General features: G+C 36.5%; 1 protein-coding gene across 1 annotated transcript; it reads left to right on the plus strand.

Moving 5' to 3' along the window:
* The first annotated feature begins 24590 nt into the window (after window positions 1-24590).
* LOC127121741 (pyrophosphate-energized vacuolar membrane proton pump 1) lies at window positions 24591-26010 on the plus strand. The gene is made up of 4 exons (XM_051052186.1): window positions 24591-24799; window positions 24911-24997; window positions 25095-25425; window positions 25525-26010. Exons 1-4 carry the CDS (start codon window positions 24591-24593, stop codon window positions 25993-25995), a joined length of 1098 nt encoding a protein of 365 aa, XP_050908143.1. The 3' UTR covers window positions 25996-26010.
* Window positions 26011-26943: the final 933 nt, after the last annotated feature.

Genomic DNA, 26943 nt, shown 5'->3' on the forward strand with positions numbered 1-26943 from the left:
GGTGATGGTTTAGGGTCGACCAGTCCAGTGAGGTCCACCGGAGAAGAAGACCTGAGCTCTAGCTCCGGTGGTGTGTTGGCATGCTTCCAGACCACATGATCCTTCTATTTTGTTCTAATATTGAGCGTCCAAATTGATTACCATACATATGGAACATTGAATGAGGATCACTATCGAACACGCACTCTGATCCACTTGATCTGCCACCACAATTAATGAGGGAGATCAAGTGGTCCACATTTTTTTGCATTTTCTGATTTTCATTTTAATTGCTTTATTTTCATTAATTCATATTAATTTTAATATTGATCCAAAAAATATGGGACTTTCACCAAAAAATTTCAAAAAAAATTCTCTTTTATTTTCTGAATTAAAATTATTTTTTGGATCAATATTAGTATTTTTCATGATTTAATTATTTTTGTGCATATTTTTAATTGTTTAAAAATACTTTTAAGTTTCCAAAAATTATGAAATTTTTTCTCCAAGGTCCTTTGACCATATTTGACCTATGATAAATCTCTTGGCCATTTATTTGGTGTTTTGAAGAGGTTTTAGGTTTTTGACCAACCATAATTTAATTTAATGTATTTTTAATTGATTTTTAATTGTGTAAATTGTAAATAAATTGTGTTGAGCTATTTCCATTGACTTGTTGAGTTTGACTTTTGTTGTTAGGCCTCGGTCAAGGTTGATTTGACTTTGTTGGATTAAGATCATTGGATTTAGGTGATTGATGAAATGTACATTTCATCTCCCAAAATGAATGAATGATTTTAATTTGGTAAAGTCCTCCCATGACCAATTTGTGTTAATTTCATTTACCCTCCCTCTTCATCTCAATCCCATTATATCCATATCCATTTCATTGACCAATGATATCTCTATATCCTAAGGCTAGTTGATTGCAAAATCAACATACGTATGGATGAGATTAGGTCCACCCTTTTGCCATTTTATTTTTGTGTGTGGTATATTTTAGGAGTATGGTTCATTATACCATATCTCTAACATGCATTGATACCAAAATTTTGATTACCCGACCTCAAATAGTTGTGACTTCTACATAAGTCCAATTACGATTGCTTAATATTACGCTAAATTTTGACACAAAAAGGCATAGCATTCTAGTAAGTGAGATTGTAAGTCTCCTCCCTTTTATGGTATTGTATAGAAACTTGGCCTTTTTTCCTTTCTTTGGAAGTTGTCTTGGTTCAAGGATCCATGCTTGTGAATAGAGGGTTAAGTGTTCTCCAAAGAATGACTTAAACAAAAAGAAAAAGCAATACTAACTTATAATCAACTAACATCAACTAACATTTAATTTCAAGCCATTTACTTTTATGTACTTCAAATTCCAGTCTTTTATCATTTTCCATTATTCATATCATTTAACTTGTTTATTCTAATGCCATTTTCACTTTGCTCACTTGAGCCATATCTTGTGATTATATTGTGATTGTATATATTTGCTTATGTATTTTTTGTTTGTGGTCTTTTGACCTTAATGTACATAATAACAACAAAAACATTAAAAGACACTTGTGTGGACTGTTGGATTTGATATGAGACTTTGGACTTAGAATTAGGCAACACTCCCTATGCAAAAGGACTTGGCCAATGCCAACTTTTCTGAAATCAAGTGCTTGTGAATTGAACTTTCATTTGATGCAAATATTGAAGATCCATTTGAGTTCATCTTCTATATGGTCTTATTGTAAATGTTACTTTGAACTTGTGTCTAATGCATTATTCTGAGCCATTCAAGGAGTACGTCATCTGATACATGGGAGATTATGAAGAAGATCATGAAGTTGCTAACTTGGATGTTGCTATCTTTATTTGATACCTTGCTCTTCATCTTGCTATTTGTGTATTGATATTGCTTGAATCTAAAGTCCAAGGGAAAATTGGGATTTTTATATGACATTTTTGTCTATTGGATTGCATCCCATTGGTCAGATCTTTTCAACCCTTAACTTTTAAATTTTTGCTTAGGACTAGTCTCTTCATCTCCTCCCACTTCTTAAATTTCAAATCTCTCCCCTTTTTTTCAAAATCATCTTTGCTTGTGATTTCTAAACTTAGACTTTATTGCAAATTAGAAACTTTGGCCTTATGCCATTGCATTTTTAAAATCCTTTTCTAACTCAAACTTGTTAATGAATCTATTCACATTGACTTAAAATTTAAAAAGACAAAAAGAAATAAAACTCATCCAGACACTCTTAGGCCTTTTGTTCCTATTTTAAACTTAAGCTTTTGTTAAAATCAACACACTCATTTTGAAATTTTTAGCACGAACTACGAGGTTTTAATCCGTTATTTTTATATTGGTACGTAGACACAAGTCCGAAGGTCTTGTCAAACACAAAAATATAATTAATGAATTCTTTTCTCATCCCCACACTCTATTCATTACAAACATTTTTTATGCCAAAACACATGTACACACAAAAAAGGGCTCCCTAGGAGTACCTAGGACACATTGGGTGCTAACACCTTCCCTCTGTGTAACCAACCCCCTTACTTGTAATCTCTGACATTTTATTAGTTTTTATTTGAAAACTTCTTATATTTGGATTTTGTTCGTACTTTTCCCTTTTCCATTGGAAACAATAAAAGTGCGGTGGCGACTCTAGTTTTATTGATGTTAAGTTCATCAATAGCTTGATGGTCATGAATTTACCGCTACAGAAATTAAGTGGCGACTCTGTTGCGGAGTAGTCTCCAGTGGGTTTAGCCTACTTTTTTGTGTGTATATAATTGTATAGTTGATGTTTGTATATTTGTTTATATGATATAATATGCTTGTTGTGCTTGGTGATCTCTGAGTGGTGAGATAAGTTCTAACTCGAACTTGAGTGCAATTAAAATAGAAGGATGGTATAGTCATGTTCGACTTGTGTGGAGTAGTCCTTAATAAGTTGGCTTGAGACCCATCTACTCAGTGGAGACCCTTTTGGAGTTATTAATGTCACACAAGTTATTTTTGGTTAGGCATTACTTTCTCTGATTTGGGGTCCGAGAAGCTGAGGACCGTAGAACATTTAACCAAATTTGGCCTATTTAGGATGTAGTGCGGAGACTTTTCAAGTGTAAACTTGATAACAGTTGTTATGCGATACTACACTCAAACGAGTTCCTCTTGAGAATATTATGGGTTGATGAGTCAATCATCCTAACCTGTAATATCTGATAGACAAAATTAAGACTCTGGGAACTTTTTAGAACATGATCTACATGTTTTTATCGTTAGTTCACTCCTTTGGGATGGTTCTTAACCAGACTTCATGCTCGTAACTCATAACAAACACTTGATTCTTAGTTGATCCAATCAAATCTTATCAATATCAATGGAACTTGGGTGTTGATAAGGTGAAAACCACAATCCACCAAAATGGATGATTGATCTTGACAATGACTTGATTCATCCCTTGACCTTTGCTTGTTTGCCTTGTGTGTGATCCCTTATTTGTGATTGTTGAATCCATGCATTCATGCACATCATGGCATTCATCACATGAAAACTAACTTCAAGGAACTGAGGTTTTATCTATAAATATTTTCAGACCATGGATTATGGACGAAGGAACACTAAGAAGTACAATTTCAGATGTCCCGTCTTGAAAGAGTTAAGGAAGCTATAATCTTTTGTATTTGATCCCTTGGACTTCAAAAAACGTCATGTGAAGTTTCTGTCTATTTTGTCTACTGATGTAGTAGAAGGACTTTTGAGTGTATTGGTTCAGTTCTATGACCCTCTCTATCGTTGCTTCACTTTTCCCGATTATCAGCTTGTGCCTATGTTGGAGGAGTATGCCCATCTCTTAGGAATACCTGTTTCTGACAAAGTGCCCTTTAATGGATTGGAAGAGATTCCTAGATCTCATATTATAGCTGAAGCTCTTCATCTGAAGAAGTCTGAGATAGAGTCTCACTGGCTGAAGAAAGGAGGAATGTTTGGATTGACTTATGAATTCCTCATCAAGGAAGCTACTGCCTTTGCTCAAGCCGGTAGTGTAGATGATTTTGAAGCAATCTTTGTGTTGCTCATCTATGGGTTGGCTTTATTCCCTAACATTGACGGTTTTGTCGATGTTAATGCCATTAGAATTTTCTTGATTGGGAATATTGTGCCTACTCTGTTGGGAGATATGTATTTCTCTTTGCATCTAAGGAATTCTAAAGGTGGTGGAATGATTATGTGATGTGTTCCTCTTTTGTACAAGTGGTTTATTTCACACTTTCCTCAGATGCCTACTTTTATAGAAAATAAAAAATGTCTACGGTGGTCTCAGAGACTTATGTCTCTCACTAATGATGATATTTTTTAGTATGACTCTATGTTGATTAGCTCGAATATTATTGATTGTTGTGGTGGATTCTCTAATGTTCCTCTCATTGGTACATAAGGAGGAATCAACTACAACCCTACTTTGGCTCGTCGTCAACTTGGGTTTCTCTTGAGATACAAACCTAATAACACTCAGTTAGAATGTCTTTACTATCAAGAGGGTAAAGATTCCCAACATTTGAAGCAGAAGATGATTCACGCTTGGCATAATGTTTATAGGAAAGGGAGATCTGAGCTTGGTCCGTGCAACTGTGTAGCTTTGGAAGCTTACACTACTTGGGTGAAAAAGAGAGCTTTGGAATTGAAGATGCCTTATGCTTGTGAGAGACCTATGTCTATGGTTATGGCTGAGCTATTAACTCTCCCTAACCAAGATGTGGAGGAGTTGGAAGATGCACTCGCCAAGATAAAGCAAGAGAAGGATATGTGGGAAGAGCAGTTCCATAATTTGAGCAGAAAGTATGAGGAGTTGCAGCTGGAGTCTAAGGACAAAGATGCACTTATTGAGCTTCTTGAAGACCGAGAGTAAAGAGACAGAGAGAGCCAGAGGTTTCATATTCCTCTAGTATGCCTCAGTCTTCTAGTGCTTGGAAGAAGATTGTTGATCAACTCGTCCTTGAGAAGGCTCAGATGAAGACTTATTTTGGGTCCGAGATTCGACGCATCCAAAGGAAGTACGCGCCTGCAGCTAGATCATCTGACACTATTGTTAAGGGATCCTTAGGATGATTAGTTTCCTTTTCTATTGTATTTGTATTTTGGTTTCTGAAATTATACTCAGTGTAATCCTTCCAATTATATATAAAAAAAGAGATTTTTATGGTCAATTAAATTGTTGCAATTGTTATTATTATTATATATGTGCAAATAAAATAGTATGTTCCTTGAAAATAAAAACAAATCAAAGAATTTCATTTCATGCATCATTTGCATAACAGGTTTCTCTTTTGCCAGATGTCTTATTGGTTATTTTTATGTGCTTCAACCAAGCTGACTCATCGATATAATACCCGCACCAATCATCCAAGAATCCTGGAACACTTGAAATAAGAGAACAGAGAACTGAAGGACGAAGTCGCCTGCCTGACTGCGATGATGGAGTCAATGTTAGCTGCTCAAAGTCAATCTTCTCCAACGCCTGTAACTCCTCCTCCTCAGAGGAACTTCATTTCAGAGGTTTCCACTTCAACCGTTCCTGCCACTTAGTTTGCTCCTGCCATGCCTGCTGGATTCCCGTGGGGAATGCCTCCCAACTTTGTGCCTGAGGTTTTCGCGACTACTTTTGCTTCCATGCCGGCATCTAGCCCGGCCATGTCTGTTCCACCGCTGGTTATTCATACTCTGCCTCGTGTTGAGGATACCATCTACCATTCCGAGCTGTCTAAGGGTCCAGATGTTTATGAGAAGATGGATGAAATGAAAGACCAATTCCTTGAGCTACGAAAGGAGTTGAAGACCTTGAGAGGAAAATATTTGTTCGGTAAAAGTGCTGCGGAACTTTACTTGTGTAGCGGGGTATTCGTTACCATTAGAGATATTGACTAAATCCAAGGTAAATCATACAAGTCGAGTCGCCACCGCACTTCTATTTATCCAAAGAAATGGTTAGAAAGCGAACAAAAACCTAAAAGTTTTATCGAATCAAAAACTAGTAAAAATGTCAGAGATCTAGGTAAGGGGGTTGGTTATGCAATGGGAAGGTTTTAAGCACCCAAAACATCCTAGATACTCCTAGGGAGCCCTTTTCATATTTGTTGTAAGGTTGGTATTTGTGGAAATTTATTTGTGCAAACATGATTGAAGAGATGAGAAAAGAATATACAAATTTATTTATATTTTGTGTTTGGATGGATAAACCCATTGCCTACGTACCATCTTAAAAAAAGATTAGGATCAAAACCTCGTAGTTCGGGGTAAAAATCTCAAAATGAGTTGGTGAATTGATTGGTCCAAAAGCCTTAAGGTCTTTTGTTATCCAAGGGAGAAAACTCAACCTAAAACCATAAATCCACCATGTGAGGATAGCTTCAACATGCTAGTGAGGGGTTAACCCTATAATAAGCATGGAAGACTCATTGTCCATCACTAAGGATAGAGGTGAGTATTACATCTACCTCAAGGATAACTCAAACCTAATAACTAAAGGTTATGAAAAGTTTGATTAAGAGAGTGGCCATTGAAACCATAAAAAGACATTTGAATGGGTTATATTTACCAATGAAAAGTATGTACAAAATGTGGTCAAAGTTGACTTAGAAGTTCAATTCAAAATAAGTGTTATGAAAAGAAAGTTTGAAAATCCAAAAGCATGAGGCTTAGGTTTCTAATATTGAAAACAAGTGTTAAATGTTTGCACAAAAGTTTTGGCTTGGGTTAGAATGGAGAGAAGAAGAAGAATGGCTAAAGTCCTAAGCATACAAGGGGTGAGGGATAAGAAGTAAAACCACAAATGGAGTTCCTCTCTTGAGATCATATTGATGATCCAAGTAGCTCCCATCCTTTGGAATAAGCAATCACATAAGCATAAACTCAAGCAATCAACAATCAAATGAACTCTTGGAAAGCTCCTCAATGTATCTTGGATCCTTCTCTCTTCTAAGCTCATGGCAATGGTTCCTCAATTTGAATCAAGTTGGAATCCCTAGCACAAGAACACACACATCAAAAAGTTATATAAAAACAAACTAAGAATGGACAAGAGGAGTTTAAAAGTGGGCCCTTTCAAAGTCATCTTCAACATTAAGCATTCTAAAGGCCCAATGCCTAGTTGCTCTTTGACTCCAAATTTGCATAGGGAAAGTCCTAAAGTCTAAGTCCATTTGTCCATTTCTTGCATTTGGTCAACAACAACAAACAAAACACAAGCACAAAAGTATATGCACAATTATGTGCTCAAGTGAGCAAAAGGCAAATTGCATTAATATAAACATCTGCTCAAGTGAGCAAAAGGAAAAGCAAATGAATAATATGTACAAGGATAGTAAATTGCATAAATGTAAAGTGCAAAAAGTAAATGTTAATGGTTAATGGTTAGTGTTAGTAGTTAGTGTGCCCTAAGGCAAATTTAGCGCTATGTTAAGCAATCGTAATTGGACTTATGTAGAAGTCACAACTATTTGAGGCTGGTCACTAATAATGTAGGCAGCAACACAAGTTAGAAGTCTTGATTAGTGAACCAAGTTCCAACAACTTGCCATGCCAAAAGAAAAAAGAGAATGATCTTGTATTGGTTTAAGTCCTTTTGCATGATTTAGGAAGCAACATATCCTTAACGCAAAGCCATTCACTTGATCAATTGATCAAGGTGAATTAGATTTGAATCAAGGAAGATTAAGCCTCCCTAATCATTGCTAACTTATCAACCTTTAACTCATTGATCAAAAAGAAAAGAAGAAGGAGAAGAAGATGAAGATGGATAAGGGAAATGAAAAGAAATAAGTACATTAAATGAAATGGAATGTACCTATCAACAAGTGTTGACCAATGACATTGAGGATCATGGTCAAACAATCAAAAACAGAAGTGAGATGAAGATTGGAAGTCAAGAAATGAACAAAATATTTTTTGGCATTTTTAATATTTGAAAATAAACTTGAATTAAAATATTAAAGAAAGGTCAAACTTCAAAATCAATTCAAATCAACTTTGAAAAGTCCAAGTGATTTATCCCAAGTTCAACAAGGTCAAACAAAGTTTGGCAAAAAATTTCAGCATTTTTAAAAGTCAGAAACTATTTTTAATCAATTAAAAATGAATAAAAATGACCTAACTGAACTAAAATCTCAAATAAATCTCAAATGAATTAAAAAATTGATGAGAATATTTTTCACAGATCCATCATCATCCAAATAGGTTGAGAAAATATTTTTGTATTTTTTTGAATATCAAAAACTATTTAAAATGAATTAAAAATAACCAGAAAAGAGAAAATTCACAAAAAATATCAAATGATGAAATAAAAAATATTAAAAATCATTTTTAGAAACTAGAATTTAAATGGAGAAGAATGCAATTGGTCCCATATTTTTTGGAATTAAAATGAAAGAGTTATGAATTTTTGAAGTTTAATGAAATAAAAGAAATAAAATGGAAATTAAGAAAATCAGAAAAAAGGAGAGGCGTCTGATCAAGCCTCATTAATTGACGTGGCTGATCAGACGCTCCACATGCGCGCGCTCATGGTAAACCTTAGTCAATTGAGTAACATGTGAAATTAAAAAAAGTCATAAGATCTAAGAGCCATGATTCAATCTGGAAATCATCATCAACGGCTGGGATTCAAACTGGCAAACGGACGGTGGTGTACACCACCGTCTTCTCCGGCGAGCAAGGAGATTCCGGCTAGAGTTGCAGGTCAAAAAAACTTGATGAAAACGAGCGATCCTGATATCATTGGAAAGCTGGGGTGATGTACATCACCCCTGTACCATTAGTTTCTCTTCTAGATCCCTATAGTAAGAGAAATCAGAAGGAGAAAAATATGGTGTTCATGCTGAACTTCATGGATTTCAAAAATTGAGCATACAACAATGGTGCCTCTATAGAGAGGACTTCAGACAACACAATATCAAGGCCAATAGATCAAGGAGTAAGGAGTTTCGAAGAAAAAACCAGTTGATGCACACCTTTGAACTGTGAAGCTTTGAATCACTTTCCTTGCTTCCTTTTGCCAAACAGAACCTCAATGGACTAGATGATGAAGGTTTAGGAACTTTAGATCTGAAGATTCAACCAAATTCAATTGAATTTCAGATCTGAAATTTTGAAGAAATATGAACTTAGTTCCTTTGGTATGGTTGGGAATTGATTTCTGCAGAGCTTTAGGCGCCTTTAGGTTGGTTTTTGATGGAGGTATGCACCTCTATTTATAGCAAATGCATGCTGCAAGCATGAAAATTTTGTGTGCGTGGATGATAAGGGCCTCCATGCATGGGCTTGTACAGGCGCATGGAGGGACCAAATCTAATGGGAATTGCAAGCTTAAGTCATTTTGGTCTGAAATGGACGTGCAGGTGTGAGGTAATTGGAGTGTGCAATGAGTTTCAAACAAGTTTCCATAATTGCACCAAAATCTTCCCCTCTTCGAAAATGCCAATTAGAAAATCCAAATACAAGCATGTGGGTAATGGTTGGAAAGGTCCTGACATAAGGAACAAATGTTATGTTGAGAAAAAACTCATTTGAAGTGTGGAAATTTATGAAAATAGGCCATGTAGTTCATAGTGTAAAACATGCCTTTGAGAATTTTGTCAAATTGAACCAACTTCAAGCCCCTCTGTTTTGATGATGAAAGCCCCAAATGAAAACTCCTCCAACATCCAAGTTGTAGATCTTTTCGAGAAAATCAAAATGGACTTAAATTTTGCATCATTTGGAATTTTGATGAAAGAGTTATGGGCACCTGAAGTTGGACTTTTTTGCCTTTCAATGCATTTGGTCCAAAGTGACTTGTAATGTTTTGCATTATCACATGTATTTCCTTTGATATTTTGAAATTTTGTTCAACATAACATTTGAATTAGGCATCTTCATATTTCCAATTCATTTTATCCCACCTCAAAATCATAAAAAAGAATGAGTTATGTTCTTGGGAAGTTGACCCAAAATTAGGGTTTCAGTCAAAATGACCTATAATGTCTTGGAATGGGAGATGACCTTCCAAGCTTCAAACCAATTTTTGATGAACATGAAAGTTGTTCATATTGTCCTTAAGAACATTTGTTCTTTTAGGATCATCTCCATTTTACAAACACATAAAGCGTTAGGTCTCAGTGCATTTCAAAATAGTCAGATGAATTGACTGATCAACTTTTCAAGTCCACAACTCCTATCTTGATGAATTGATGATTGAGGACACTCAAACAAGTTCAAATAAGCATGAAATGATGAATTAAATAACTTCCCTTTATTGTATTTGATCATGGGCTGAGGTTGCTTCATGAGCAAGGCACACTTGGTACACAGATGGATTAGGGTTTCCTTGAGAAACAAACCTCAAACCCTTTGACTTGCTTGATTAAAATGATGAATTGAGATACTAGGGAGGCATATTTGACAGATGAGAGCTTTGGGAACCATTACCATGCTTGCTTTAATCTTCTCTTGACCATATCTTTGCACAAAGGATCTCCTAGAAGCTTTTGACCTTGTGATTGCTACAAACAAGAAATGTTAATGGCATTTTTTGTGCTTTTGGTTAGTAAACAAAATGAGAAAAGCAATAATATTCAATTCAAGCATGCTTGGTGATCTCCAACTACTCACAAGAGGTCCCACCCAAAGGCAAAGGGAACCAAGATACTCATGATCCTTGAGGCTTTGCAAATGCAATGTTATGATGCCATGAGGGATCTTATGGCCAAAATTGGGGTCTTACAGCTTGGTTCCTAATGTGAAAATCCCGATGAAGTTCAAAGTCTCTGACTTTGAAAAGTATAAGGGAAATACTTGCCCGCTCAGCCATCTCGTCATGTATGCTAGGAAGATGTCGACGCAAACTGATAATGATCAGTTACTGATTCATTATTTCCAAGAGAGTCTGACTGGTACCGCTCTGAGGTGGTACATGGGTTTAGATAGTGCAAGTGTTCGCACGTTTAAGGATTTAGGTTAAGCATTTGTGAAGTAGTATAAGTAAAATGTGGATATGGAGCCGAATATGGACCAGCTGAGGTCGATGTTTCATAAGGATAAGGAGACGTTTAAAGAGTACGCTCAAAGATGGAAAGAGCTAGCTGCTCAGATCAACCCTCCTTTGGAAGAAAAGGAGATGACCAAGATTTTTCTCAAGACCCTGAGCTCATTTTACTATGAGTGAATGATTTCTAGTGCCCCCAGTGATTTTACCAAAATGGTAAACATGGGGATGAGATTAGAAGAAGGTGTCCGAGAGGGACGGTTGTCTAAAGAGGAGGTATCGTCAAGCAAGAAGTACGACAGTGGGTTTTCTAGAAAGAAGGAAGGCGAGACCAATGTAGTATTCGTTGGGATGCATAAGAGGCGTCATGTTAGAAGAAGTACATAACCCCGTCAACACCATCATCAAGTATCATCTGTTATTCCCGTATTTTCCAACAATCAATCAATGCCAGTTCAACATCAACGTCAACAACAACCACAACAAAGAACAAACAACTACAACAACATCAACAATAATCAACAATAATAGAATTTCGAGAGGAAAAAGGTCTCTTTTGACCCTATCCATATGTCTTACGCGGAATTGTACCCACCTCTGGTTCTCAAGAACCTTCTTCAACCGAGAAATCCTCCACAGATTCCAGAACCACTTCCATGGTGGTACAAGCCGGAACTCCACTGTGCCTTTCACCAAGGAGCTCCCGACCATGATATTGAGAATTACTACCCGCTGAAATATGAAATCCAGAAGTTGGTCCAGAGTGGGATGGTGTCCTTTGAGGACCGTGAGCATAATGTCAAAGCAAACCCATTACCTGCTCATGGTAATCCTTCTGTCAATATGGTAGACGGTTGTCCCGGTGAATTCAAGATATATGATGTCCGTTTCATCAGAAGGTCCTTAGTGATAATGCATAGGGATATCTGTTTGGTAAGCGATTGTGAGCATGACCCTGATGGTTATGCGATTTGTAGTGTTAACCCCCGTGGTTGTGTAATTGTGAAGAGGGACATCCAAAGGTTAATGGATAAAGGTATGATCCAGATTTTCCAATCCGTCACTTGGGTGACGATGTGAATGTTATAGTTCCTATGTTCAAGACCCCGAAACGAGTAGTAATTTAGTTTGATAGCAGCAGCAGTAACATCGTCAACAGATCGGTATCGCCGTTGGTAATACGGTTAGCGGGTCCCGTCCCGTATGCATCCGATAGAGTTGTTCCTTACTAGTATAATGCTACTATGTTAGAGAATGGTCAAGAGGTCTCGTTGCCTACGACCAGTTCTGTTGTGAGCATCGTTGATGTAACGAAGGTGACCCGTCATGGTCGAGTTTTTGTGCCTATTTTTCTGAAGGATGTAGACGATGTCAGTAAGAAGGTTGGTGTACCCATAATAGATCTGGTTAGCGCTCCAAGATGTCAGTCTGGTGAATCCAGCAATTTGAATCCTAATGATGATGATGAGGTACTCCGTTTAATCAAGAATAGCGAATTTAATATGGTGGAGCAGCTGCTCCAAACTCCTTCCAAGATTTCAGTGTTGTCTCTGATTATAAATTCTTAAGCGTACAGAGAAGCATTGCAAAAGGTATTGGAGCAAGAATATGTAGAGCATGATGTAACAGTGGATCAGTTTGATCATATCATGGCTAACATCACTTCCTGGAACAATCTGAGCTTTTGTGATGAAGAACTTCCCGAGGAAGGCATAAATCATAACTTAGCATTGCACATATTAATGAACTGCGAGGAGGATGCTTTGTCAAACGTATTGGTTGATACCAGATCTTCATTGAATGTACTCCCGAAATCAACTCTTTCTAGATTGTCTTATCAAGGAGCTCCTATGAGGTATAGTGGCGTGATCGTCAAAGCTTTTGATGGTTCTCGCAAGACTGTAATTGGTGAAATGGACCTTCCAGTGAAGATAGGTCCGGGTGATTTTCAAATTACTTTTCAAGTAATGGATATCCACCCGGCCTATAGCTACTTGTTAGGAAGGACATGGATACACGAGGAGGGAGCTGTCACGTCAACTCTGCATCAGAAGTTGAAATTTGTGAAGAATGGTAAGCTTGTTATCATCGGTGGAAAGAAGGATCTATTGGTTAGCCATCTGTCATCATTCTCGTATGTTGAAGCCGAGGATGAGATTGGAACGCCGTTCCAAGCTCTATCTATTATGGAAGAAAAAAGAGTTGGGGAATATATGTCCTCCTTTAAAGACGTGCAGAAGATTGTCAAAGACGATAATTCTGATAAGTGGGGCCGAATGGTAGAGGTCGTCGAGAACAAGAGCAGAGCTGGTTTGGGATTCCAACAAAGATCGTCTGTGATTAAGACTGAAGATGTGAAACCCAGTTTCTGTAGCGGAGGGTTCATTCATGGTAATGAAAAACACTCAGCTGTTGTAATTGAGGGAGATGAAGATGAAGACTGCACCAATTTTCTGACGCATGGAAGAGCTTGCAACAATTGGATTGTTGTCGATGTTCTTATTATTGTTCATCGTTCTAAGTAATTGCTTTTATTATTATTTGAAAATCCTTCTCCTATGCCTAAGGGAGAAGTGAACATTGTTTGGCATTTTCAAATTTGATCATCAATAAAATACAATTCTATTCATCCACATCTATGATGTTTATTTTTACTTTTTGCTTTTCAGAAAAATGGTAATCACAAAAAAACACAAATAAATAAATAATAATTGTCCATTTGCATAATATTTGGTCACAATTCACTTCTGTAAAATCAAAGTATCAAATCATTCTGCAGGTTGGTTTCTAAACCCATTGAATACAATGATCCTACTCCTTCTCCAAACTTTGAATTCCATGTGTTTGAGATTGAGGAAGAAAGTGATGAAGAAGTGTCTGATGAATTGTCTCTATTTCTTTAGCACGAGGAAAAAGTCATTCAGTCATTCGAAGAGCAGATTAAGTTAGTCAACTTGGCTTCTGAGGATGATGTGAAGGAAGTCAAGATTAGATCTCGACTATGTCCTGAAGTTAAAAAGGGGTTAATTGATCTTTTCAGAGAGTATTTAGATGTATTTTATTGGTACTATCAAGACATGCCTGGTTTGGACTCTGAGATTGTGGAGCATAGATTGCCGTTGAAGCCAGAATGCCTGCCAGTCAAGCAGAAGTTAAGGAGGACTCATCCTGATATGGCAGTAAAAATCAAAGAAGAGGTGCAAAAGCAGATTGATGCCAATTTCCTTGTTACTGTTGAATATCCACAATGGGTAGCCAATATTGTGCCTATTCCTAAGAAGGATAGAAAAGTATGCATGTGTGTTGATTATAGAGATTTGAACAAAGCTAGTACGAAAGATGATTTTCCTCTGCCACACATTGATATGTTGGTAGACAATACAGCTAAGTTCAAAGTCTTTTCATTTATGGATAGATTTTCCGGATATAATCAAATCAAGATGGCACCCAAAGATATGGAGAAGACCATATTCATTACACCTTTGAGAATATTCTGTTATAGAGTGATGCCTTTCGGTTTAAAGAATGCTAGTGCAACTTACCAAAGAGCAATGACTACTCTTTTTCATGATATGATGCACAAAGAGATCGAAGTCTATGTTGATGATATGATTGCTAAATTCATTGATGAAGAAGAACATGTTGAGCATATGTTGAAGCTATTCTAGTGTTTGAGGAAGTACAAACTCCACTTAAATCCCAATAAGTGTACATTTGGTGTTCGTTCTGGTAAGTTGTTGGGCTTTATCGTCAGCGAGAAGGGTATTGAAGTTGATCCTGCCAAGGTCAAAGCAATACAAGAGATGCATGCGCCCAAAACTGAGAAGCAAGTCAGAGGTTTTCTCGGCCGCTTGAATTTTATCTCCAGATTCATTTCACACATGACTGCCACATGTGTGCCTATATTCAAGCTTCTTTGGAAAGATCAGTCTTGTGATTGGACCGAAGATTACTAGAAAGCTTTTGACAGTATCAAAGAATATCTACTCGAGCCTCCGATTCTTTCTCCTCCTGTTGAAGGAAGACTATTGATCATGTATTTGATTGTTCTTAAAGAGAGTATGGGTTGTGTTCTAGGTCAGCAAGATGAGACTGGAAAGAAAGAATATGTTATTTACTACCTCAGTAAGAAATTCACCATTTGTGAGACTTGGTATTCTATGTTAGAGAAGACTTGTTATGCATTGGCTTGGACTGCTAAGCGTTTGCGCCAGTATATGTTGAATCATACCACTTGGTTGATATCCAATCAAGTATATTTTTGAAAAGTATGCTTTAACCAGGAGGATTTCCTAATGGCAGATGTTGTTATCAGAGTATGATATTGAATACCGATCTCAAAAGGCTATCAAAGGTAGTGTCTTAGCTAACCATTTGGCTCACCAACCGATTGAAGATTACCAGTCAGTGCAGTATGATTTTCCTGATGAAGAGATCTTGTACCTGAAGATGAAAGATTGTGATGAACCATTGCTTGAAGATGGGCCAGAACCTGGTCCCCGTTGGGGCATGGTATTTGATGGAGCTGTTAATCAGTACGGTAATGGCGTTGGGGCGATAATTATTACTCCTCAAGGCACTCATTTTTTGTTCACAAATATATTGACTTTCAAGTGTAACAATAACATGGCTGAGTATGAAGCTTGCATTGTGGGGCTTGAAGAAGCCATTGATCTCAGAATCAAATATTTAGACGTCTATGGAAATTCAGCTTTGGTTGTGAATTAGATCAAAGGTGAATGGGAGACGAATCAACCCGGTTTGATACCATATAGATATTATGCGAGGAAGATTTCAACTTTCTTTACAAATGTTGTGTTTCATCATATACCTCGAGATGAAAACCGGATGGCAGATGCTCTTACAACTTTGGCTTCAATGATTGTGGTGATGTTTTTGAATGAAGTTCCTAATTTGACTGTGATGCGTCTTGATAGGCCAACTCATGTGTTTGCTGTTGAAGAGATCAAAGATGAAAAGCCTTGGTATTTTGATATCAAGTGTTTCCTCCAAAGTCAGATTTACCCGTCTGGGGCATCTTTTAAAGATAAGAAGACTTTGAGAAGATTAGCCGACAATTTCTACCTGAATGGTGATGTATTGTACAAGAGAAACTTTGATATGGTTATGCTCAGATGCGTGGATAGACACGAAGCAGACTTTGGTACGAACAAAACCCAAAAATAAGAAGTTTTCAAATAAAAACTAATAAAATGCCAGAGATTAAAGGTAAGGGGGTTGGTTACACAGAGGGAAGGTGTTAGCACCCAAAGTGTCCTAGGTACTCCTAGGGAGCCCTTTCTTGTATGCATATGTATTTTTATATAAAATGATGTTTGCAAACAAATGGAATGGAGGGATGAGAAAATAATTCATTAATTATATTTTTGTGTTTGACAAGACCTTCAGACTTGTGCCTACGTACAAACATAAAAATGAGGGATCAAAACCTCTTAGTTCGTGTAACCAAGTGCTTATAAGTCCAATTGTCTCAGATCAAACCAACAGTCCACACAAGATATTTTTTAAGGATTTTGTTCTTATTATGTACATTAATGGTCAAATACCACACAAACAAACACAATATACACAAACAAAATATATCACAAAATATGGTCCAAGTGGACAAAGTAAAAATGACATTAACATAAACAATTTGAATGATATGAATAATGGCAAATGAATAAAGCTCAAAAATTAAATTGCATTAAAAGTAAATGACTTGTAACTAAATATTAGTTGTTAATGAGTTAGAAGTTAGTATGGACAAAGTAAAAATGACATTAACATAAACAATTTGAATGATATGAATAATGGCGAATGAATAAAGCTCAAAAATTAAATTGCATTAAAAGTAAATGACTTGTAACTAAATATTAGTTGTTAATGAGTTAGAAGTTAGTATTTATTTTGCTTTTCTTTTTGTTTAAGTCATTCTTTGGAGAACGCTCAACCCACTTATCACAAGCATGAATCCTTGAACCAAGACATCTTCCAAAGGAAGGAAAAAAGACCAAGTTTCCACACAATACCATGAAAGAGGGGAGACTTACAATCTCCCTAACTAGAATTATATGCCTTTTATGTCAAAATTTAGCGTTATGTTAAGCAATCGTAATTGGACTTATGTAGAAGTCACAACTATTTGCGGCCGACAATAGAATTTTGGTGTTAATGCATGTCAGAGACATAGTATCATGAACTATGCTCATGAAACATACAACACACAAAAAGAATATGCAAAGTGGGGAGCCTAATCTCATCCATACTTATGTTGATTTTGCAATGAACTTGCCTTAGGATATTGAGATATTATAGGTCCGTGACATGAATGCATAAAGAAGAGGAATGAGATGAAGAGGGAAGGGGAATGGATCAAACAAAAATTGGAAAAAGGAGGACTTTTACCAAGTTAAGATCATTCATTCATTTTGTGAGATGGAATGTACATTCCATCAATCCCCTAAATCTAATGATGTTAACCTAACAAAGTCAAATCAACCTTGACCAAGGCCCAACAACAAAAGTTAAACTCACAAAGTCAATTAAAATGGCTCTACACAATTAATTTGTCATTTAATCAATTAAAAATAATAAAAATAATGCATTAAATTAAATATGGTTGGTCAATTTCCTAAAACCTCATAAAAACAACAAAGAAATGGTCATGAGATTTATCATAGCTCAAACAAGGTATAAGGACCTTGGAGAAAAAATTTCAGTATTTTTGGAAACTTAAAAGTATTTTTAAACAATTAAAAATATTCACAAAATCAATTAAATCATGAAAAATATTAATAATGATCCAAAAAATAATTTTAATTCAGAAAATGAAAGAGGATTTTATTTAATTTTTTATGGTGAAACTCTCATATTTTTTGGATCAATATTAAAATTAATATGAATTAATGAAAAAAAAAGGAATAAAAATAAAAGTCAGATAATCAAAAAAACATGGACCAGTTGGTCTCCCTTACTAAATGAGGTGACAGATCAAGTGGTGGAGAGCGCGCGTTTCATGGTGCGCGCTAGTCAACATTCCACACGTTTGGTAATCACAATGAGCGCGCTAGATTAAAACGTTTTAAATCAAATCAATGGCTCTGAACACTTTCAGCTTATCGTCGGAGCCAAAGGCAGGTCTTCTTCTCCGATGACCCTGGCCGGACTGGTTCATTCATTACCATATCATAAATGAAAAAGGAGGACATGATCTTAAAGAAAAAATGGCGTAGATCATGAATATCACCTCAATTTAACCTAACTCCAAATATATAGAGATATACGTGGAGTTGAATTTTGAGGTGTGTCAACTGATTTGCTTCAATTAGACCTCAAAGCAACTAAATCTTCTTTCCTACATTGATAGGACTTCAGAAAACCAAGGATCCAAGAGAATTGAGAGAGAATCGAAAAGAAGAAAAATCTAGAAAAATACCTCCAATGTTGTGCAGAACTAGATCTCTCTTGCTTTAATTCGTGCTTGATCTTGCTTATGGAGCCCGTGGAAGTGGATTAAGAGTGATGCAAAGCTTTGGATCCTGGAGTTTTTGAATCTCCAAACAGTGAGATTTAAACTAAAATTTCAATTGAAATTTATCAGGTTTTCCGTTGAATTGAGAGGGATTCAATGGTTGGGGGAAAAGTTGGCGCCAAGGTCCTCTAAACTGAAGCATTGAACCTCTATTTATAGCAAAAGATGAGTGTTATTCGCACACTTGAAAATACTTCCAAAATTGGCAATGCAATGTACATTCTTGCATGGGCTTGTACAGGCACATGAAGCAACTCTACTAGGTCCACAATCAACTGAAATGAGGTCCGAATGAAGCTTGGATTGCAAGGAAAATATGTTTGAATGTTTGAAGCATGATTCTTGCCAACTGATACAGCCCTGTTTAAGCCATGCGCAGACCCCTCAAACTTTGTCCAAAATGAATGAATTAGGACTCTTTGGAAAGCTTAGATCAAGAGGAATAACTTTTATGTTGAACACTTTTCCATTTGGAACTTTTATCATGGGGAATTTTTAGGTGTGAGTTTGGAAATTTCAACATGTCAAAATATTTTCTGTGTCAAGTCACATGTTCAATTATTCCACCTTGCCTAACTTTTTATGTGAGCTCTAAATGAGAAAAGTGTCTTCAACAAAGTTGTATCTATTTAAAAAACCTTAAAAATGGTCACAAATTTGACATCATTTGGATTTGGGATATGTGAGTTATGCATTTTTGAAGTTGAGGAAAATCACTTGTTCAATGGTATTCGTCCAAAATGACCTGTAATGTATCCTCATATCACACGCTTATAAAAGTTGAATTAGCTCTTCCTCAAAAAATCAAAGTTGAAGTAGACACCTTGAATTTGATTGTTAAACTTGGAAATATTTCATCTCATAAAAATTGAGTATGTTATGGCCTTGGGAAGTTGACTTTCAAATTAGGGTTTAGACAAAATGACCTATAATATTTCAACATAGAAAATGACTTTCCTAGCAAAATTAGCTCTAGACTTCAACATGAAAGTTGTTTGGAATGTCGTTTAGAGTAATGTTTCGCTTGAAATAATTTTCATATGATAAAAATTGTAGAAGATAGGGTCTAGGGGGATCCGGTTTTGATCAGATGAATTCCTCTGGTCAACCACCATCAACCACCTTGCTAACTTGCAATTCTTTTGACTTTTTAGGCTCATGGTAGATCATATATACATAAGATGATGAAATTTGAAGTGTCCCTTGATAAATTTTATCAATTGGTGAAGAAGCTTGTTGAAGAAGTTACTCAAGATACCCAGATGAACTAGGGTTTCCAAGGTAAACCAACTCCAAACTCTTGAAGAAATCTTGATCAAAATAACATGTAGAGATCATGGGGACTCATATATGATGCCTAGGGACATGGTGGATCATTCCTTAGTTGTGCTCTTAGGAATGAGGGTCTTAAACCCTAGATGTGAACTTGATAGTTCAATAGTGATCATGCCCTACCTACAAAAGAGTTAGGCAAATACAAAGACATATTTTTGGTATTTTGGTTAGTGAAATAATAAAATAAATGTATGGTACAATCACATGGTGTTTGGTGATCTCTCCCAAAAAAACCCAATAAAAGAGGGGCAAAGAGGATACCAAGGTATGATCCCAATGCTAATGCGTATGATGAGATTGCATGAGGGATCTTAGGGTCAAAATTGGGGTCTTAGAGCTGCCCCTATTTAAGGACATTCTAACTGAGGAGGTGAAGGTTAAAATCTTCGTATCGACTCAGTAGAATGGGCTTAAATAAAAACATATAGAAACAAATTTTGGTCCCTAAGAGACCTCATGATGCATATGATATGGATGTAAAAGCAAATCTTTGTGGGGAAATATTGCCACAGAGGAAAAGAAGTTAGAGAGACCGAAGGTCCGTATGAGCATGATGCATTCCATAAGGAAAAACTCACTAGGGAGACAGAGACTCTGAAGGGACCAAAGAGATTGTGCGTGGGCCAGGCTACGACTTAAAAACTGCTATGAGACTAGAGGAATTCCATAAAAAATGGAAAGACTCAGTTGGGGAAACAAAAGACATATGCAGGGGAAACGAGTAGATCAGAATAAAACTGAAATACTCGAATCATGTAGGAAAATCGATTTCACCAAGGAAATACGCACTCAACTCATCTGGGGAAGAAATAAACTTCAACACATAAGGAGTAGAAATCTATTATCCACTACTTGTTACTGGGTAAGGAGATAATGAAATTTGATCAGAGAGGACACCCATTACCGGTTAGGGTATATCAAGGATGACTCACTGAGGGGTGCCAGGAAGTGCATTCATTACCAGTTACTGGGTAAGAATAGACTTGCTGGGGAAAAACTGCAGAAATAGGATTTACAACTACCGGTTATTGGGCAAAAGACCGCAAAGATGAAAATATCCGTCACCGGTTAAAGTGATCATATCAAGGATAAACTCAAAGGAAAAAGAATCCGTCATCAGTTAAGATAAACATATCAAGGATAATCTTGGCTAGGAATTGTTAAGGAGGATACCCATCATCGGTTAGGATGAACATATCAAGGATAAACCACCTGAACAAAAAGTAGGAATTACATCTATCTAATGCTGGATAGAATACCATCAAAGAGAGTATTCGTCACCAGTTAGGATGAACATACCAAGGATATACTCCGAGGGAAGAAAAATAGGGATTACATCTATCAGTTACTGGATAGAAGACCACAAAGAGGATATCCGTCACCGGTTAAAGTGAACATATCAAGGATAAACTCTACAAAGGGGTGAAAAGCAGAATTTATAACTACTGATTACTGGGAAGAAGACCGCAAAGAGAAGGAAATCCATCATCGGTTAGGATGAACATATCAAGCATTAACTCTCTGGGGGAACAAGTAGGGATTACAACTACCTTTTTACTGGATAGAATACCAAAGATGAGAATATCCGTCATCGGTTAGGATGAACATATCAAGGATAGACTCAAAATAGGGGAAGAAAATATCTGTCACCGGTTAGGATGAACATATCAAAGATATACTTCCTGGGGAAACATGAAAATGAATCCGTTGGGGGAGAAAAATGTTACTGTTGCCGGGTATGGGCAAGAAGTAGCAAACTACAACCTAAGAAAAACATTACCAATTACTGGGTAATAAACTCTCAGGGGACTTGAAGTATCGATCTATGTAAGATCTAGAAAGAAAACAGTTAATCAAGACTCAACCCAATGAGGATATAACTCAAGGGGAGTAGTTTCATCTAGATAATCAACTGGGGAGGAAGTTGAAACAAATCATCATCCACGAGGAAATAACTCAGTGGAGAAAGGAGAAAGGTTAAAGTATTTCTTCTTAAGGGGATGACACTCTATAATTGAAGGGGACAGACACCAAACTTGTATGGGTATAAAGTACCACCATAACAGTGAATTAAAATCACAAGAATGAATCAACAAGTGAGATGATGCAATAATGAAAATATACGAATGTGTATGTATATGTGTATGTATATATGATGATTATGATGGCAACACGATCACGAAGAATACAAAGACGTCGCTGATTTGAATCATCGATATAATTCTCGGCCAATCCACAAAAGAGGGAAATGACTGCTAGAGAATAGTGAAATCAATATCCCAAAGGCTCAACCCTAGTTGGGGAAACAAAGGAGATCTGCTGAGGAAAACCAATGTCCAGTCTGTGGAGAATTTTAGGTCAACACCATATCAAGTGGGAGACAACCATGCAGGGGATAAACACAAATAACTGCTCAAAAACCAGGAGGAAAATCTGACTGGGAGCGAATTTGATGGCGACTGGTGGGGAAGCCAAAGTCCCATCAGATCCATGCAAACTGCTGCAAAGAACCGTTCTTGCTCCATTGGAGACCAGATATAAACTCGGTTGGGGAATACATAATAAATTCCATATGGGATTAATCAACCAACTCAGCTAGGGCAACAAAGAAAAATAATCGTCTGGAGAAATCAACAAATACCAAGTGCTGAACAATGTTGTCGGGGATGAGAGGGAAATTGCGCCTACTGCTTGGGGAGAACCAATAATGCTCCACACTTAGGGATTACTTCTTTCAAACCATTGTTGATATTCCTCTTAAATGAAATCGATTGCTTAAAATTCATGCTTTTATATCACTACTAGAATAAGTCATTTTAGCCTCCTAGTTTAGAGTCGGCCACCGACACGGACACTATTAGTGTCGGCTAAGCCTACACTAACGGACTCTATCTAGGTACACTTGTAAGACAAGTTATTTTTTTTTATCAGTGTCGGCAAAACCGACACTACTTGTTATTTTATATTTGAAGAATGTTTGATTAATTTATTTAGAGTCGGTGAGACCGACTCTATCTAGTAGCATTATTTTTTAATTAGTATTTATTTACTTAGAGTCCGCTGAGCCGACTCTATTCTTATAACATATACAATTTCCATTGATTTATCTATAATATATATATATATATATATATATATATATATATATATATATATATATATATATATATATATATATATTTAAGGTTTAAGTATTTTATTTATTAATTAGAGTCCGCTTGACGGACTCTATGGAATTTTCTATTTCGTACCAAAAATCAGCTTATTTCCCTCTTTCCTTTTCCCTCGTCATTTTTCACTCTCCCTCCATTTCATTTCACAAAACGAAAACCCTAATCTGATTCTTCCTCTCTCTCTTCCGATTCTTCCTCTCACCGTCGCAGGCGTCACCACCGTAATCGCCGAGACCGCGACAAGGACTCCGTTAAGAACCGAAAAAAAAACCAAGTCTCACTCCCACACCAAACGACGTCGCAAGCATCATCGCTAGTCTTCCGATTCTGATTCATATTCTTCATCCCCCTCTGTGATTACTCCAGGTTCCAATTCAATTCCTCACATAACGGACTACATGCTTATTCCCTTTTTAATTTTTATTTCTCGGTATATACATGATTTGATTCCATATTCAATTTACTATCCATGAATTTTTATGTACAGACGTTCTCAAATGCTATGGAATACAGTTGAAGAAATAGTTTATTCAACCTTTTGTTTCTGTGTTTTGGTTACGGGTATGTTTGTATGTTTCCACTAATTTGAATTAATCAAATTTAGTTTAAAGTTCGTCTGTGTATTTGGTTCTGCCGTGAAGAAAATTGATTTTGATTGAATTGATTCTGTAAAAGTAATTCTGGCTAAAAGTGATTTACAGTATGTTTTAGATAAATTGTTGCAAAAGTGAGTTGAGCTGTGTTAAGAAAGAAAAATCAGTTCTACATGATTTACAATATGTTTTACAGTGATTTACAGTATGTTTTACAGTATGTTATAGAAAGAAAAATCAGTTCTACATGAGAGCAACCGAACATGTTAAAATCAATTTTGGGTGATCCAAATGTTATGGTATTGATCAATATGACACTCAAGGCTTAGGTCCTTAGATTCTGCAGCTAAATTTTATGTCATTATTTGGTAAATGATTCTTGGATTCGTATTTATGTGTGACAACTTTAGACATTTCAAGTTCCGTCTTTTTTGAGAAGAAAAGCCAACCCTAAAAATGTTGTTTCCATCATACTGGGAGGAGGTTCTGGTGTTCAACTTTTTCCTCTTACCAAACGAGCTGCTACACCAGCTGTGAGTTAACCAAACCATTGTTTTTGTTGACTCAAAATTCGAGAATTGTTTCATTCGGTAATGATACATAGTATTGTTTACATTTTTCAGGTTCCTGTTGGTGGATGCTACAGGCTTATAGACATTCCAATGAGCAACTGCATCAACAGCGGGATCAACAAAGTATTTGTATTGACACAGTTCAACTCAGCATCCCTTAACCGTCATATCTCTCGCACCTATTTTGGAAATGGCATCAACTTTGGAGATGGATACGTAGAGGTATGTATCAAGAAATCGGCTGTTAATTGTGAATGGTGTATATCGTCATGTTTAATTTTTGAACCACTGAAAATAAAATAAAAATCCCTTGGAATGCATGTATTCTATTCTCTCCTAATACCCATTAGGAAGTTATCTGATTTTCTCCTAATATCCATTAGGAACTTATGAGCCATTCATTTTTGTCTAATATATGTTTGTTTGCAACCGACTTTTTTGAGATCAAACTTGTAAAGGAAATTGAGCCAGCATTGAAAAAACAACTTGTTATTTCAACAGTACTGATGACTGTTGGAATTGCAATTGTTAGTTGGATAGCACTCCCATCTACCTTCACCATCTTCAATTTTGGAGAGCAGAAAGTTGTCAAGAACTGGTTAGTTTCATAACACTTATTGTTAGGGTTTCAGTCTATTTACGAAATAATGATTTGAATCATAAATTTTGAACAGTCTTAGTACTTACTGGATTGATTTTGGCTTTGCAGGCAGCTATTCTTGTGTGTTTCTGTTGGTCTTTGGGCAGGGCTTATCATTGGATTTGTTACTGAATACTATACCAGCAATGCATACAGGTAAAAGCAATTCTGAATCATATTTTGCATTTTCATCTTCATTCATCTAATTGATTAAATATTAACAGGAGTTACATTTTCTTTCTGAATTTTGCAGCCCTGTGCAAGATGTTGCTGATTCCTGCAGGACTGGTGCTGCTACCAATGTTATCTTTGGTCTTGCCTTGGGATACAAGTCTGTTATCATTCCAATTTTTGCCATTGCAATTAGTATTTTTGTAAGTTTCAGTTTTGCTGCTATGTATGGTGTTGCTATTGATGCACTTGGAATGTTGAGTACTATAGCAACCGGATTAGCCATCGATGCATATGGTCCAATCAGTGACAATGCCGGAGGTATTGCTGAGATGGCTGGAATGAGTCACAGAATTCGTGAGAGAACCGATGCTCTTGATGCTGCAGGAAACACAACTGCTGCCATTGGAAAGGTTCAATTTTCCTCTTTTTTTTTTCTTTTCTTTTCACCTAGTTCAATATATTCTATTATTCTAGTTAAGTTCTTGATGTATGTTGTAACTATGTTGTAGGGGTTTGCTATTGGTTCTGCCGCCCTTGTGTCTTTGGCCCTTTTTGGTGCCTTTGTGAGCCGTGCTGGTGTTACAACCGTCGATGTCCTGACTCCCAAGGTTTTCATCGGTCTGATTGTGGGCGCCATGCTCCCTTACTGGTTTTCTGCCATGACCATGAAGAGTGTCGGAAGTGCAGCATTGAAGATGGTTGAGGAAGTTCGCAGGCAATTCAACACGATTCCTGGATTGATGGAGGGAACTGCGAAACCTGACTATGCCACATGTGTGACAATCTCCACCGACGCTTCCATCAAAGAAATGATCCCACCTGGTGCCCTTGTTATGCTAACACCCCTTATTGTTGGGATCTTTTTTGGTGTTGAAACACTTTCTGGTGTCCTTGCCGGATCATTAGTTTCTGGTGTACAGGTAATTAATGTTTGGTACCCACTGTCTGCTGCTTGTAATACAATCAATATTAATTCATGATGCAATGTGGTTGTTGTGTTGATTACAGATTGCCATCTCTGCATCCAACACTGGCGGTGCTTGGGATAATGCCAAGAAGTACATCGAGGTAAAATACTATTTTACTAAATAGATTGAGCTGTATGATACTATTTTTGATAGAAGTATTTGGAGTTTTTATCTCCTTCCATCAACCAAGAGCTTTTAGCTCTCTGACTCCACCTTATTTGGAGGTTGATATTAATTATAGTATCGTTAAACATATTAGTAGTTTTAAAATATATATGTTTACCCCTTTATTTTTCAGAAGCAGACTTAATCAAATTAAACTCTCCAAAAAGGATCTAGTTATCCATTTTTATAGTCTAATGTAAGTTAGATATAATAGCACAAGTCCTATGTTTATCAACATGCTTAGAGTGACCATAGAAAGCTGTAATTCTACAGTCAGGACTGCTATCAGTTTGAAAAGGAAAGTTCTGTTGAAAATGAAATTCCTGCTGTGCTGTTTGATATCAGTTTGAAATTCCTGCTATCAGTTTGAAAAGGAAAGTTCTGTTGAAAATGAAATTCCTGCTGTGCTGTTGTTGCTGCTTTTATATGGATAGATATATATTAACTAATGTATATAATTACTGTACTTTTATGATAAAGTGAGCCTGTACTTTTATAATTACTGTATATATTAACTAATGCATTGTCACTTTATATGGATAAATATATATTAACTAATGTTTAAGATTATCTAACGACACTTTCCATTCTTCAATTGGTTTATTTTGTAAGGAACATCCCACGTCTTTAATCAATTTAGGCACACCTTCACATTCAAAAGCAACTTCACGAAGCAATGCGAGCTGCTACCGAGGCTGCAAAAGTTGCTACCGAGACTGCACAAAGGATGGAGAGGGAGATGAATGCTTGGAAGGAATTTATGATGAAGAAATTTGACACTTCAACTTTTGTATC

The sequence above is a fragment of the Lathyrus oleraceus genome, chromosome 2 (genome assembly GCF_024323335.1).
Source record: "Lathyrus oleraceus cultivar Zhongwan6 chromosome 2, CAAS_Psat_ZW6_1.0, whole genome shotgun sequence".
Classification (NCBI taxonomy): domain Eukaryota; kingdom Viridiplantae; phylum Streptophyta; class Magnoliopsida; order Fabales; family Fabaceae; genus Lathyrus; species Lathyrus oleraceus.